Genomic DNA, 15,796 nt, shown 5'->3' with positions numbered 1-15,796 from the left:
AGGAGCTGTGAGGTAAGAGGCTTTTCTGGAAATAGCGTCTTCATTTTCCGCGAAGAGCTTTGAATGACAGTAAATTCTGTTGTCCGTCTGTCGGCCTGGATGGTAAGTTTCCCTTTCTTTGCCCGCACTGTTCCAGGTGAGCACCGTTCTGAACGGCCTGTTGGATCAGAGCTACCGGGACCGAGCTAGCCAGAAGCACCAAGGCCTGAAACTGGTCAGCACCATCCTGCAGAGTTGGGGGTGCTGCAGCACGTGGTGGGCCGGGGACGCCACCCCTGACAGCAAAACTGCGGTGCTCACCTTACTGGCAAAAATTCTGCAGGTATTTTCAGAGAGCTTGAAAATGTAATTGTGTCCATTGCTTGTGTCTTTGAAAGTTTGGTGGAGGTTTCTTGAAAAGCTCATTAGTTTGACTAATTTCCGATTCACTTACATCTTATGTTTTTCTGTTTTTTTACTTTATTGTCCTTTATCTTCATTGTTTCTTCTTATACTTTATCTTCTCAGTGTGCCTTTATGTGCATTGTTTTAGAGGATAGTTTTAAAATATTTCAGAACAGAAATTGTTGACATCCTTTTGAAGCCCAAAAACAAATTTATAGATCATTTATGAAATTTGAAAAGTAGAAAATGTAGTATAGGAAATTGGAGGCACAGTGTAGAGATCTGAGTTTATTTTCCCTCTGTTAGATCGATTCATCGGTATCCTTTAATACAAGTCACAGTGCCTTCCCGGAAGTTTTTACAACATTTGTGAGTCTACTTGGTGATCCAAAATTGGATCTACATTTAAAGGTAAGAGATTAACAAGATTTTTTTCAGATTATGGTCTCCATTTGTTTCCTGTTTTATATTTTTGTGTATTTGTGATATTTTCTGTTTTTTAAAAAAATTTTATTTTATGGAAAATTTCAGGCATTCTCAAAAGCAGAGGGAGCAGCACAGAGAACCGCTGGATCCCTGTCACTGGTTTTTGTAGCCATCAGTCATCTTTCTACTAATTAAGAATCTAAAACTTCTCAGTAACTTGGGTCCAGAACTTCATAGACTGTAATTTTAGAGTCCTGTAACAGTTAGATTTTACTCCAGTAAAGTGTAGCCTCATGAAAGTGTCTTGCTCCTGGATCACAAGGATTTTTCTTTGGGATTTTCTGCTTCATGTGCTTAGTCAGGTTTCACATTTCTCAGCACAAGGGGCTCTGGGAACTGATGTCCCACCCAGGGAGGAAGGCCCTGCCTGGGATCTCCGGGGCCCTGGTGGAGGAGAGTCAGCTCTGTATTCACCCTGTAGGCTGTCCACAATGGTCTTTCCTCAAGGACTTGGGCAGCAGGTTCCTAGTAGTGGTTCTGCTTGTAGGAGGAGAAATCACGCAGACTCATGCTGCCCTGTCCCATGCTCTCGGGTGGCTCTGACTTGGCCACTGAGACGAGAGTGGAAGCCTGGATGCGGGCACATCCCACCGTGGGCTTGGTGTCCTGCAGTGGTCATTGAACCCCCTGGCTCCATCTGTAGAGAGCAGTCATTGCCCTTGTCCATGGGGCCTGCAGCTAGTCTCACCCTTGTGCTTGCTCCGCAGGGCCAGGCCGTGGCACTGCTCCCCTTCTTCTCCAGCCTCACGGGGGACCGTCTGCAGGAGCTCAGACACATTCTTGAGAAGCTCATCGTCTCTCATTTCCCCATGAGGTCTGGAGAGTTTCCCCCGGGGACTCTGCGCTACAGTAACTACGTGGATTGTATGAAAAAGGTTAGTTTTCAGTAGTAGCAAACAAAGGTAAAACACTGTTTGTTTCCTGTTAACATTTCTTGGGGAGAAGTAACTGAAATATTGAGAGAATGTTCTCATTTTAAGGATTCTGTTGAATTCATTTTGAAAGCTGGGTGTCTGTGGAGGCAGAAGCGTTATTTAAATCCTTTGTAACTAATTGTTCCTCAGACTTCCCTGGTGGCTCATACAGTAAAAGCATCTGCCTATAATGCGAGAGATCTGGGTTTGATCCCTGGGTTGGGAAGATCCCCTGGAGAAGGAAATGGCGACCCACTCCAGTAATCTTGCCTTGAAAATCCCATGGACGGAGGAGCCTGGTAGGCTACAGTCCGTGGGGTCACAAAGAGTCGGACACGACTAAACGACTTCTCTTTCTTTTCCAATATAAAAATTGTGAGGTATTTTATGCATATAAATTTGTGCAGTATTTTATGCATGATGTGTAACTTTTGAAGAATAATACCCAGACGCAGGGAAGTTCACACTGCTCTCAGACCCTGTGTTCTGTCGTCTGTGGTCACACTTCTGATGTCCTTGTGTTTGGCTGGATGTTTCAAATCAGGATCTAATTAACAGTTGCTTTAAATTGTCATGTCTCTCTGGTGTCTTTACATCTGTAACTGCTTCCCCTTCATCCCTTTTGTTTCTCTGTGATGTTGGGTTTTGGAAGAAAGCAGAGCCTGTTCTTAGAGGCTGACCCCCTTTGTCTGATTGGTTCCTTGAGGTGCTCTTTTGTTTCCCTCTCCCTCTGCATTTTCTCTAAACTAGAATTCAGGCTGCAGGCATGGCCATGATATTCAGGCTCACCTTTCTGGCAACAGCACCCTCCCCCAGTAGGCCTTGTGAGCGACCTCACGTCTGCTGGCTGGTCACAGTGGTTGCTGCCTCACTTCTCTGTTGGATGGTGTATTCTTTCTGCAAATTGGAAGTCATCAGTGGGCAGCAGCACCACTGCACCAGTACCATCTGAATTTCCTGCTCCCTCACAACCTGCCAGCGACTTGTTGAGTCCACAAAGGTTCTGAGTAGATCTGTAGTACCTTTCTCTTACTGTAAGTGCAAGTGCAAATAATCATGGAACGTTTGAAGAAAGCTTCTGGCCTAAAAAAGATGTAAAACAACAGGAACTGAGAGGGAACAGAGTCAACAAGTCAAGATAACATCAAAGAGACTGTTCAGAGTAACTTCAGAGACTAGAGATGGTGTCATGTTGAGAAAGAACAAGTGAGGGCTCTTGGAAATTAATTACACGAGGGCAGAATTAAAAAGCCTTCACCAAACGGCAGATGAGATTGCAGCTGTCTCCTGAAGTGTAGAGAGAGCAGAGGGACATGGAGGTGGAAGGTGGGACGTGAGGTGAGAACGCTGCACCCGCAGCCTGGAGTGTGTGTGGTGTGGCGAGGCTGGTGTGAGGGGACACTCGCACCCTGGGGGCTGGAGCCCAGGAGCGGCCTCGTGGAGGGGAAGAGAGGACCCAAAACGTGGTCAGAGGAAAACTATCTGTGAAACTCTGAGGGAATCAAAGCTCAAGTATTTTGTGAACATTATGGGCCAGGCATTAACTGTAGCCCCCAAAATGACCTATATTGGCATTTGTTAATCTTTGTGAAACTGTTACAATTTTCTCTTTTTTATTTGAACTGTCGAAAACCAGTCCAACGATTATCACCACCATTGGTGTGTGTTTCTTTCCTAGTTTCTGGATGCATTGGAGTTATCCCAGAGTCCTATGTTGATGGAGTTGATGACAGAAGTTCTGTGTCGGGAACAGCAGCATGTTCTGGAAGAATTATTTCAGTCTACTTTCAGGAAGATTGCCAGAAAGTAAGTCACTCCTAGTTTGTGATCCCAGGAACCATAAATGTTTTATTTCTGTGGGAGATTATTATCGCTGTGCAGAAAACAGTGAGTGCCTTATAACAGTAGATGCAGTTAAATTTTTGACAAAATCCAACACTCATTTACTCATTTATGATAAGAGTGGCAAAAGGTCATCTAAGAAAAACCAACAGCCAACAAAATATAGTGAAAGGCTGAGTGTTTTCTTCCTGAGTTTGAGAACAAGTTAAGGATGTATATTCTTTTCTACTCAATATAGTACTGGAGGTTCCAGCCATTGTAATCAGGCAGGCAAAAGAAATAAAAGACACTCAAGGTGGAAAGAAAGAAATAGAACTGTATTTACTCACAGATGGCCCAAGGTAGAAAATCCTGAAGATCGCAAGAAACTATTAGAACAAATAGACAATTATAGAAAATTTATTACGTACAGGATCAGTATTCACAAACCAACGATATTTCTATATATGAAGAGAGAACATTTGACACTATAATTACAAATGTAATTCCATTGATAATAGCATAGAAAAGAATAAAACAGGTGGGAATAAATCTAACAAAAGAAGTTCAAGACTAGTACACCAAAAAGTACAATCTATTGGTTAAGGAAATTAAAAAATGAAAGATCTAAATAAGTGGAGTGATATTCCATGTGCATGAATTACAAGATACAATATTGTTAGCATGGTTATTTCTATCTGCATTGGTAGCTTTCGTGCAGTCCATATCAGAATTCCAACAAGTCTTATTTTTTTGTATATAGGAATTGTCTAGGGGTTTCTAATATTTTATGGAAGTGCAAAATACCCCTTAACAGCCAAAATAATTTTGAAAAAGAGGGATAAAATTGGAGGATTTTTCACACCCCAGTTTTAAAACTTACTCCAATGCTACAATTGTCTCTATGTAATTTTTTTCATTTTTAGAGCTTTTTAAGACAAAACAGAGGTAAATGTCAGTCCATTGCCATCACTTTTCTTTCTGATGTTCCTGCTGTCCCATCTGTGGCCAGTGGGTCCCTGGTAGCTAGTTCCTCAGTGCTTGGGCAGCTCTCCACTGGTCTCCGATTGTCTTTCAGATGCTCTCTGGCTCTGCAAATTGTCTCAGGCTCCTGAATCACACCATTTCTCCAGAGGGTCCGTGAAATGGTGTTTAGAGACCACAGTCTGGGTCCGAGGTGAACTTGGTGCTGCTGGGTTGCAGTGTTACTTTCAGTTCACACAACTAAGGAAGAGTTTGTTAAGGAAAAGAAAAATACTCTGATCTTTCTCTTTCAATCTTAACATTATGAGTTCTTTATTGTTTAACTTCTTTTATTATTTTTTCCTTTACATTGTAGATCTTTATTTTTTCTGTTGAGTATTGATTTAAATAACATTCCATGTTACTAATTGTTTTATCCTATAATACACAGAAAGTATCTTCAAAAATAACTAAGAATAATCATAGCTGGATGAAGTTAACATTTAAAATTTTATTTATAATTTACTTAGAGTGTATTCTCTGAGGATATAGTCACACTTTATGTTCACTTGAGTGTTTTTCAGTGTGTGGTTATTACACCACTTCATTAGGTACACTTTAATTAATTTTCAGATCTTAGAAGTTATTTTCTTTTTATTTAATTTTGTTTTTGAACGTGTGAAATACATGCATTGAACACGTTGAAAGTAAGTAATGTGCTGTGTTCTGGAACCTCCTTCCATCTTGGTCCCTCTTCTGTCATCTTATGCTCCTTTACCTTTTTTTCTACTTATTATATTCTACAGACACTCCAAATCAGCTATAGAGATCTCTGCTTTCCTTTTTTTAAAAAAAGCAATTGTGTAATTATTCACTGTGTGGAAGTGTTGCAGTGTGTGGACACAGTCCCTGCTGCTGGGCTCTGTGTCAGCCTTTTGCTGTTGAAAGTAGTAGCTCAGTGACTAGAGTAATGGCTCAGTGACTAGAGTAATGGCTCAGTGACTAGAGTAATGGCACAGTAACTAAATAGCTCAGTGAGTAGGGGAATAGCCAGTGACTGGAGTAATAGCTCAGTGACTAGAGGAGAAATAGCCCAGTGACCAGAGGAGTAATAGCCCAGTGACCAGAGGAGTAATAGCCCAGTGACCAGAGCAGTAATAGCCCAGTGACCAGAGGAGTAATAGCCCAGTGACCAGAGGAGTAATAGCCCAGTGACCAGAGGAGTAATAGTGCAACGACCAGAGGAGCAATAGCTCAATGACTAGAGTAGTAGCTCAGTGACTAGAGTAATGGCACAGTGACTAGAGTAATAGCTCAGTGACTAGAGGAGTAGCTCAGTGACTAGAGTAATGGCTCAGTGACTAGAGTAATGGCACAGTGACTGGAGTAATAGCTCAGTGACTAGAGGAGTAATAGCACAGTGACCAGAGGAGTAATAGCCCAGTGACCAGAGGAGTAATAGTGCAACGACCAGAGGAGCAATAGCTCAATGACTAGAGTAGTAGCTCAGTGACTAGAGCAATAGCTCAGTGACTGGAGTAATAGCTCAGTGACTAGAGGAGTAGCTCAGTGACTAGAGTAATGGCTCAGTGACTAGAGTAATGGCACAGTGACTATAAATAGCTCAGTGACTAGAGTAATAGCTCAATGACTAGAGTAATAGCACAGTGACTGGAGTAATAGCTCAGTGACTAGAGGAGTAATAGCACAGTGACCAGAGGAGTAATAGCCCAGTGACTAGAGCAATAGCTCAGTGACTATAAATAGCTCAGTGACTAGAGTAATAGCACAGTGACTGGAGTAATAGCTCAGTGACTAGAGGAGTAATAGCACAGTGACCAGAGGAGTAATAGCCCAGTGACTAGAGCAATAGCTCAGTGACTATAAATAGCTCAGTGACTAGAGTAATAGCTCAATGACTAGAGTAATAGCACAGTGACCAGAGGAGTAATAGTGCAACGACCAGAGGAGCAATAGCTCAGTGACTAGAGCAATAGCTCAGTGACTATAAATAGCTCAGTGACTAGAGTAATAGCTCAATGACTAGAGTAATAGCACAGTGACCAGAGGAGTAATAGTGCAACGACCAGAGGAGCAATAGCTCAGTGACTAGAGCAATAGCTCAGTGACTATAAATAGCTCAGTGACTAGAGTAATAGCTCAATGACTAGAGTAATAGCACAGTGACCAGAGGAGTAATAGTGCAACAACCAGAGGAGCAATAGCTCAGTGACTAGAGCAGTAGCTCAGTGACTAGAGTAATGGCACAGTGACTATAAATAGCTCAGTGACTAGAGTAATAGCACAGTGACCAGAGGAGTAATAGCTCAGTGACCAGAGGAGTAATAGTGCAACGACCAGAGGAGCAATAGCTCAGTGACTAGAGTAGTAGCTCAGTGACTAGAGTAATGGCACAGTGACTAGAGTAATAGCTCAGTGACTAGAGTAGTAGCTCAGTGACTAGAGTAATGGCTCAGTGACTAAATATCTCAGTGACTAGAGTAATGGCTCAGTGACTAAATATCTCAGTGACTAGAGTAATAGCTCAGTGACTAGAGTAATGGCTCAGTGACTAGAGCAATAGCTCAGTGACTAGAGTAGTAGCTCAGTGACTAGAGTAATAGCTCAGTGACTAGAGTAATGGCTCAGTGACTAGAGTAATAGCACAGTGACTAGAGTAATGGCTCAGTGACTAAATAGCTCAGTGACTAGAGTAATAGCTCAGTGACTAGAGTAGTGGCTCAGTGACTAGAGTAGTGGCTCAGTGACTAGAGTAATGGCTCAGCGACCAGAGGAGCCGTAGCCCAGTGACTCGCCCTGGGCCTGGCCTGTTGTGTGTTGCCAGTGCAGCTTTGCAGTGGATCCCTAAGTGTGAGAGCAAAGGTAAACGCATCTTTAATTGTGCTAGAAAGCATCACATCCCCTCTGGGGGATGTGTTATTTGTATTCCTTTCGGCAATGTATGGAAGTGTGTATTTCATCACAGTCTTGTCAATGGAGTATACTGACAAACGTGGATTTTTTCCGGTGATAACAGGTGAGAAAGAATGTCTCAGTGTCACTCTAATGTGTTTCTTCTGTTATGAGTGACGTGGAACACGTGTTCATAGTGAATGCTCATCTGCACTGACTTTTCAGTAAACTGTGTGGTGGCCATTCTTGCTCTTTTCCCTTTCCTCCTCCTTCCTTTAGCAGGATGGTCCTGGAGAATTTAGGTCTGGGACAGAGTCTGGACTCACATTGCAGAGCTCTTGTAGGTCCAGTCGTGTCCTGAAACCTCAATTTTTTGTGACTGAATTACCCTCAAATTCAGTATTTTTTCTCATATCTAACTTGTGAACATCAAGATTTTAGAACTGGGAAAGATTTTAATGGCCATTCAGTCATAACCTCTTTTTTTTTTTTTGTAACCTCTTATTTTTATAGGCAGGGAAACAGTCTATCCTTTAACTTCAAGATTCATAGACTGAATTGTGTAGGCAATCATTCATAGACCGTGTTTCCCCGATGGCTGAGTCTCTACCTGGAAAGTACAATGGTGGGTCCTTGGTTCATGAGTTTCAGGGTCCGGGACACATGCTGGAGTTCAGCCTGGGGCTCTTCGAAGCCTTGCAGGTGTCCTCTGAACCGGACCAAACTTGAAAATAAATGAAAATATCCTTTTTCCTAGGCCTAAAAAGGCACGAAGGTTTCTGGGGATGAGTAAGATCACATGGCTTATGTGCATATTCTTCTTGTATTTCATGGTTTTATATACATAATCATTGGTTTTCTAATTCATAATCATTAGCATTTACTTGTAGCATAGTGGGCCCTCGTGGAGTATTCGTTTAAAGCCGGCATGTGCATGTAATTTTCCTTTGTTCTTAGGAGTTCATGTGCCACGCAGTTGGGCCTTCTGGAAAGCGTGTACCGGAAGTTCAGCAGGGACGATCTGCTTCCCAGCGCCACCCGCCAGGCGGTAGTGGGCCGGGCCCTTCTCACTCTGCTGCGGCACTGTGGTCTGGGGGCTCTGAGGGACTTCTTCAGCAGAACTGTGGTGGAGGCTATCGATGTGTTGAAGTCCAGGTTTACAAAGGTATCAAAGTCTGTTACTAAGTTGGATGTTAGTAAGAGATGACAGCCCTCCTTGGTCAGGGTCACTAGAAACTGCCGTGTATTCAGCCAGGGTGTCAGCAACTCAAGAAGCATCCCCTCCGTGCTCTGATCTCAGCCTTTGGGCACATGGCGTCTGCGTTAGTCTCTGGAGACGTCTGTAACAAATGACTGGGAGTGTGGCTTAGACCCACAGGGCTTTCTATCTCATGGTTCTGAGATCAGAAGTTAGAAATCTGCTTCCTGGGGCTGTACTTGCTCTGGAGGCTCCAAGGAGAACACGTTTCTCTCCACCAGCCCCTGGGCCCAGCATCCCTCACTCATGGCCCCGGTGCTCCTCCCTCCGAGTCTTGGTCACTTGACCCCCCCCTTCTCCTCTTCCTCTTCTTCTTTTTAAAAAAATCCACTATTTTTCTTTTTTTAAATTGATATATAGTTGATTTACAATGTTGTGTTCATTTCAGGTATACAGCAAAGTGTGTGTTATATTAAGTTGGTGCAAACATAATTGTAGTTTTGGGCTGTGAATTTTAAAACATTATAACTAGGCTCAAACACATCTTTATTAATCAAAGTAGGGACCATTACAGTCATTCACTGTTGTCGCATAGAATAAGAGAAGATGACTCTTCAAAACAACCAAGCCTTTTCACCTTTCCAGTTTGCTTCACATACTGAACAACCATAGAGTGGTTGACAATGAGTTCTTCGACAACTTCTCTTGTAGTTTTAAGAGGATCAGCTTCAGTGATGGCTCTCAATTGGTCATTGTCAACATTCGATGTCTGGGTACTTCACTCCTTATCTGCAAGGCTCTCATCTCCTTTGCAAAACTTCTTGAACCACCACCGCACTGTACATTCATTAGCAGTTTCTGGGCCAAATGCGTTGTTGATGTTGTAAGTTGTCTCCTCTGCTTTATGACTCATTTTGAACTTGAATAAGAAAAATCGCTCAAATTTGCTTTTTGTCTAGCTTCATTTCCATAGTCTATCATTACACATATCATTACATTACATTACAGACCATATCATTACACAGCTATAAGTCATTAGCAAAAATCTTAGTGAGAAATGTGCATTAAAATGATGTAATGATATATAACATAACCAAATTAAGAATGTATTCCAATATCAAACAGCAGAGTTCAACAGTGCAAAACCCCAATTACTTTTGCACCAACCTAATACATATATCGGAGAAGGCAATCGCACCGCACTCCAGTACTTTTGCTTAGAAAATCCCAGGGACGGAGGAGCCTGGTAGGCTGCAGTCCATGGGGTCGCTAGCGACTTCACTTTCTCTTTTCACTTTCATGCATTGGAGAAGGAAATGGCAGCCCACTCCAGTGTTCTTGCCTGGAGAATCCCAGGGACGGGGAAGCCTGGTGGGCTGCCGTCTATGGGGTCACACAGAGTCAGACACGACTGAAGTGACTTAGCAGCAGCAGCAATACATATATGTGTGTCTATTCTTTATTTGATTCTTTCCCATTAGAGGTTATTACAAGACACTGAGTATAGTTCCTGTGCTATACAATGGGTCTTTGTCTGTCTGTTTTATGTATAGTTACGTGTATGTTAATTCTAGACTCCTAATTTATCTGTTTCCCCTCCTCACCCTTTAGTAACCAGAAGTCTGTTCTCTGTCTTTGAATCTATTTCTGTTTTCTAAGTTGACTGTCTCATAGTTTAGATTCCACTTATAAATGATACCATATGATATTTGTCTTTGTGTGACTTACTTCCCTTCGTATGATAATCTGTAGGTCCATCCATGTTGCTGCAAATGGCATTATTTCATTCTTTTTTATGGCTAAGTAATATTCTCTCATGTTGATGTATGTACCACCTCTTTATCCATTCCACTGTCAGTGAACACTTGAGTTGCTTCTGGCCTCCTCAGTTCTGTGTACTGTCTCTCTCTGCCTCTCTCCTGTAAACAGGAGTGCGTTTAGGACCCTCTTGGATAATCTCAGAATTCTTTGTTTCATTTCATCTGTCTCGTCCCTTCTCTCATGCAAGGTGACAGACCCAGGTTCCAGGATTGGAGTGTGGGTGTCCTTTCAGGTCTTTAATTCAGCCTCACAGCCCACCTGTGCCAAGTGTTTCTACTTGCAAAATACAGTTACCTCATTCCAGGTCTAAACCCATTACAACATCAACTTCTGTGTCCAAAAGCTCACCTAAAAATCGTTAGCACCAAGTCCCAGACCTCATCATCTAAATCGGTATGGGTGGGCTTCTCAGAATGGTGCATTCTGAGCCCACATCCTCTCCGTTTGTGGACCTGTGAAGCTAGAAAACACGTTATTTGCTTCCAAAATACAGTGGTGGGACAGGCATAGGATGATCATTATAGACATTCCTATTCCAAACAGGAGACAGTGGAAGGAAGGAGTTTGTTCTCCAAAGCAGTTTGAAAATTCAGCCGGGCAGATCCATTAGGCTTCAAGACCTGAGAATAGTGCTCTGTGGCCTGATGTTTATGCTCTGGGCCAAAGACTCCGTCCTTGGAGTCATCTCCTTTTTCCTTGAAGGTTAGCATTTGTTTTCAGCTGAGCAGTTTTGTCTGTTTCTTGCCTGTAGCATTTGGGGAATATAGCATCCTTTTTTTAAATTTCATCTTGTCTCCTTCCCTTTCAGTTCAAACTGGTCTGAGCTTCTCAGAAACTTTCTGTCTGTCTCCTGCCCATCTTGGAGATTCCTGCCACGGCCCCTCCCTGGTCCTGGGTCTTACGGGGGTTGGGGGGAGTGCAGGCTGAGGCAGCAGTGAGCACAGGCTTCTTTCCCTGGCTGCCCCTGTGGTCTTCTCCAATCGACTTCCCTCACCATGGATCTCCTCGTGGCAGCGTCTTCTACAAGCTGGATGGGCTGAGAATTTCCCACATCATCAAGTTCTGGTTCTTTTTGTTTAATAGTTCTGTCTAATTTCTCATACCCACATTTTATTATGAGCAGCAAAGAAGAAGCCAGGCTTATCTCCAACAAATTTACTTAGAAATCCTTTCAGCTCCATATTCAAGGGCACAGCCTACATTCTCTGCTTCCCGCACAACCTCTGAACATTCTTCAGCTAAGCTTTCTCCCACCATAGGGCATGGATCCTCTTTCCTCCAGTTTCTAAAAACTGTTACCTACTTCATTCTGAGACCTCACCACCAATTACTTTTAACGTCCGTATTTCTACCAAAAATAGGTTTGTGACGATGCCATTCCGAGACAGCATTCATTGCTTTTGCTGCCACTGCCTTGCCCTCCACTTCCTTCTGAGCGCTCACCATCAGTGCCTTCAATGTTGACATTTCTAACAACAGTCTCTACAAGGCAATATAGACATTTTCTGTCATGTATGGTGAAATTTTTTTCCTCCTCTCTTCCCTGTTCAATTCCAAAGCCACTTATGTATTTTTTTCATTTTGAAGTAGCCCCCCCACTCTTGGTACCCAAATATATATTAGTTTCCTTAACCCCCTGTAATAAATTACTGTAAGCTCGGTGGCCCCACAGAAGTCTGTTGTTGTTTTGGAGGCCAGAAGTCCAAAATGAGTTTCACTGAGCTGAAGTATTTGCTGCTACACATCAGTACTTACGTTCATGTTTTAGCCCCTGGGCTGTTTCTTACTGAAGTGGTTTAACATCTTTGTTAAAATTATTTTCAATTTAAAGGGCATTGAGTATTGACAGACAGCAATTCACTCAGTCCTGTCCGACTCTTTGTGACCCCACAGACTGTGTAGCCCGCCAGTCTCCTCTGTCTATGGAATTCTCCAGGCAAGAATACTAGAGTGGGTTGCCATTGCCTTCTGCAGGGAAGATTCCCGACCCAGGGATTGAACCTGGGTCTCCTGCATCACAGGCAGATTCTTTACTGTCTGGGCCACCAGGAAACATTGAGTATTAAAGTTGATTTATTCAATAAAATATTTTCCATGTTTGATAGGACCAAAGATAATCATTTTTTATATGTTTTTAGCTGAATGAATCTGCCTTTGACACTCAAATCACCAAGAAGATGGGATATTACAAGATGCTAGAGGTGATGTACTCTCGTCTTCCAAAAGATGATGTCCACTCCAAGGAATCTAAAATTAACCAGGTGTTCCACGGCTCGAGCGTCACAGAAGGAAATGAACTTACAAAGACATTGATTAAGTAAGGTTTTCCTTAACTTTAGATTGTAGTTAATTTTTTTGGTGCATGTATTTTTACTTATGTATATAATATGAATACATGCCTAAACACTGAATCTTAGTAGTTTTCCTGTGTACAGACTATGTGGTGGTGGTGGTGCCTCTGTCCGTGGGATTCTCCAGGCAGGAACACTGGAGTGGAGTGCTGTTTCTTTCTCCAGGGGATCTTCCCAACCCAGGGATCAAACTTAGGTCTCCTGCATGGCATGGCAGGCAGATTCTTTCCCACTGAGCCACCAGGGAAGCCCCTACAGAGTACTTGGATGGAGTTAATTCAACATGTCATTGAGCAGCATGTTTTATCCAATACACATCATCCATAAAGAGTACAGCTTTTTCCCTTACTGTTTTTCTACCATTTTTTCTCCCTCAACAGCTCAGTATGTTTTCAGTGTATGATTTACAGGAAGGCAGGATTGAGTGTATTTTATTTCTCTCTCATTTGAAACTGAAGGAGTGTTTAGCATTTCTAAGCAGTGGTTCTGTAAGGCACAGAATAGTCAGACGTGTCATCTCTGAAGCCAGCTTTCTGTGCAGCTCCTGTCTTAGTGCTGAACACAGATGTGTAGGGTCTCGCTCTGCAGAGTCCCCTCCACCCCTGTGAAGCCTCCTTATGTGTGCGCCTTGGGGGTGATGTCACCCCCAGGCATTGGCATCGATGAAGGTCTTGAGGGCCATGTTTTTCCTTCTGAATCCAACCTCTGAGCACAGCCCCCAGGGCTGGTGGGTTTGTGTTGCTAGTCTCCTGGAGCTAGTGGCAGGGAAATGTTGGGCTTGCCAGGTGGAGCTGCATAGGCCTCCTGGTGACAAGTCTTGCTGCCCTGTGGTCACAGCTACCATCCGTGTATTTCCGGAACCTGATCGATTGCTCCTCGGCCTGCAACTCTGCAGAGGGACCCCGTCCCATAGCTGGGGGGTCCCATGGCTGGGGGTTTCCTGTAACTGGAGGGGGCCTGGCAGGGTAGGGGATGTGGTCCCCTGGCTGGGGCTGGTACACTTCTCCCGTCAAGGGCTGGCCGGTGATCCCTTCCAACTGCAGGCTGTGCGGAGCAGCTGGGAGCAGCGTAGACGGAGGGGCAGCTGTGTTCTGATGGCAGTGTGCTCACAGGGGCTGGCCGCTGTGGGCAGGGCCAAGACCAGGCTCCTGGGTGTGCTGGGCACCTCTGTCACCGCTGCCACCCACCTTCCATGCCCTCGCACAGACCTTGGACTGTCATTTCAGACCCGGCATCTTGGAGCACCCCCTCCTCCTCAGGCTGGGCCCCCCACCCCAGCTTCCTGTGCAGTACAGCCTAGGTGTGGGCGCGGGTGTGCAGGGCAGGTCCCGTGCTGTGGACTGGAGCCGGTCGCCCCTGGAGGGACTGACCGCCACCCGGTCGCCCACAGGCTGTGCCATGATGCCTTCTCGGAGAACATGGCTGGGGAGGCCCAGCTGCTGGAGCGCCGGCGGCTGTACCACTGTGCCGCCTACACCTGCGCCATTGCCCTCGTCCGCTGCGTCTTCACGGAGCTCAGGTTTTACCAGGGCTTCCTGTTCAGTGAGAAACCAGAGAAGGTAGGCCCCTCCAGACCGCTGGCTGTGCTGCCTGGGTCCCGCGGGGTGGGGTTGGGGTTGCTGCTGGGTCCCACAGGGCAGGGTGGGGAGGGGTGGGGGGGTCTCCCGGAGCTGGGTGCGGATGCGGACGGCAGGTGCTGCAGTGACATGAGCACCAGGTCTCTCTGCTGCTGGGGCATCGTCACAGGACTCTTTGCATTTACAGAACTTGCTCATTTTTGAAAATCTGATAGACCTGAAGCGCTGCTACACGTTTCCCATAGAAGTGGAGGTAAGTGAGGCTGGTCATGGTGTTTCCAAAGTAAAAACACTTACCAAGGCTTGAAGGGAAAAAAGTACATGGTGGTAAACACTAAATGCCCTCTACTCAAGTCCGCTGTGAACTGTAAACACAGGCGGTTTCTTACAGTTCAACCTCAGGTATTATCTCAGGCAGCTGTAAAAGATTGGCCCTGACTCACGTTTCCCCTTAACTTGTAAAGGAGAGAAAATGCCAGTAAAAGGAGCTGTTAGCACACATCCCCCTAGTGGTCTCCTGAGTAAGCTCCTGTGGTCAGTGAGTTGAGGTCTGCCCTGTGCAATGTTGGGCCCTGGTGGAGGCTCACCCAATCCTGGGCGCCGGGAACAGGAGTAGGGTGATGGGGAGGACACTGTGACCAGAGCCGAGCTCAGTGGGTGCTGGGGGTGCTGCAGCCTTTCACAGCCCAGAGTGGTGGACGGGCAGAGCAAGTGCGAGGGGAGGCTGGCATTCTGTCCCGCGCCACTGACCTCCGCCCTGTCCTAGTGTGGCTCGGTGGCTCAAAGTTCAGGTAAGTGGTTGCTCCTGCCCTTGTGCCCTGTGCTCTTTTGGAATAAAGCTAGGACTGTTTTCTAGGCCTATGTTCAAAGAACTAAGACATCACATAATCACACTAGTCTTTGGGGCACTCAAATACTCTGTGTGTTACCTGTGAGTGTCTGGGAGCAGCTGGGAGCTCTGTGGTCTGTTGCAGCTGTGCAGTTGAGGGCCTGAAGCTCCTGACCAGGCCTGAGGCTGGAGGAGCACCACCCGCTGAGTCCCAGAGCCAAAGGAACACCAGCTCCCGGGCTCTTGGGGTCTGTCTCTGTGGGTGTTAGTTTTGCTTAAAATGAGTAACAGTGATGTTTGTCAGATTGCTGTAAAAATAGAAAATATGTGACCCTGAGTCTAAAAAGTTTTAAATTGTCTGTTTTTGCCTAATAGGTTCCTATGGAAAGAAAGAAAAAGTACATTGAAATTAGGAGAGAAGCCAGGGAGGCGGCAAATGAAGATTCAGGTAGGACATTTTCAAAATGATGAGGAAGATTCTAGTATATAGATAGTATTTTAAATACCTCAACTTTGAATTGGATTTAGAAATTTTTATT

General features: G+C 44.7%; 1 protein-coding gene across 2 annotated transcripts in view; it reads left to right on the top strand.

The window, feature by feature from the left end:
• The window catches only part of PRKDC (protein kinase, DNA-activated, catalytic subunit), a 126,770-nt gene that overhangs the window by 51,551 nt on the left and 59,423 nt on the right, over positions 1 to 15,796 (top strand). For both annotated transcript variants that reach the window (NM_001256559.2, XM_010811951.4), the window contains exons 37-45: positions 137 to 322; positions 691 to 795; positions 1,578 to 1,745; positions 3,463 to 3,590; positions 8,439 to 8,646; positions 12,639 to 12,817; positions 14,242 to 14,410; positions 14,616 to 14,681; positions 15,633 to 15,705. In NM_001256559.2, the coding sequence (NP_001243488.2) occupies positions 137 to 322; positions 691 to 795; positions 1,578 to 1,745; positions 3,463 to 3,590; positions 8,439 to 8,646; positions 12,639 to 12,817; positions 14,242 to 14,410; positions 14,616 to 14,681; positions 15,633 to 15,705 (1,282 nt within the window). The remainder of the gene's footprint in view (positions 1 to 136; positions 323 to 690; positions 796 to 1,577; positions 1,746 to 3,462; positions 3,591 to 8,438; positions 8,647 to 12,638; positions 12,818 to 14,241; positions 14,411 to 14,615; positions 14,682 to 15,632; positions 15,706 to 15,796) is intronic.

The sequence above is a fragment of the Bos taurus genome, chromosome 14 (genome assembly GCF_002263795.3).
Source record: "Bos taurus isolate L1 Dominette 01449 registration number 42190680 breed Hereford chromosome 14, ARS-UCD2.0, whole genome shotgun sequence".
Lineage (NCBI taxonomy): Eukaryota > Metazoa > Chordata > Mammalia > Artiodactyla > Bovidae > Bos > Bos taurus.
This window is presented reverse-complemented; position numbering and strand designations above follow the sequence as displayed.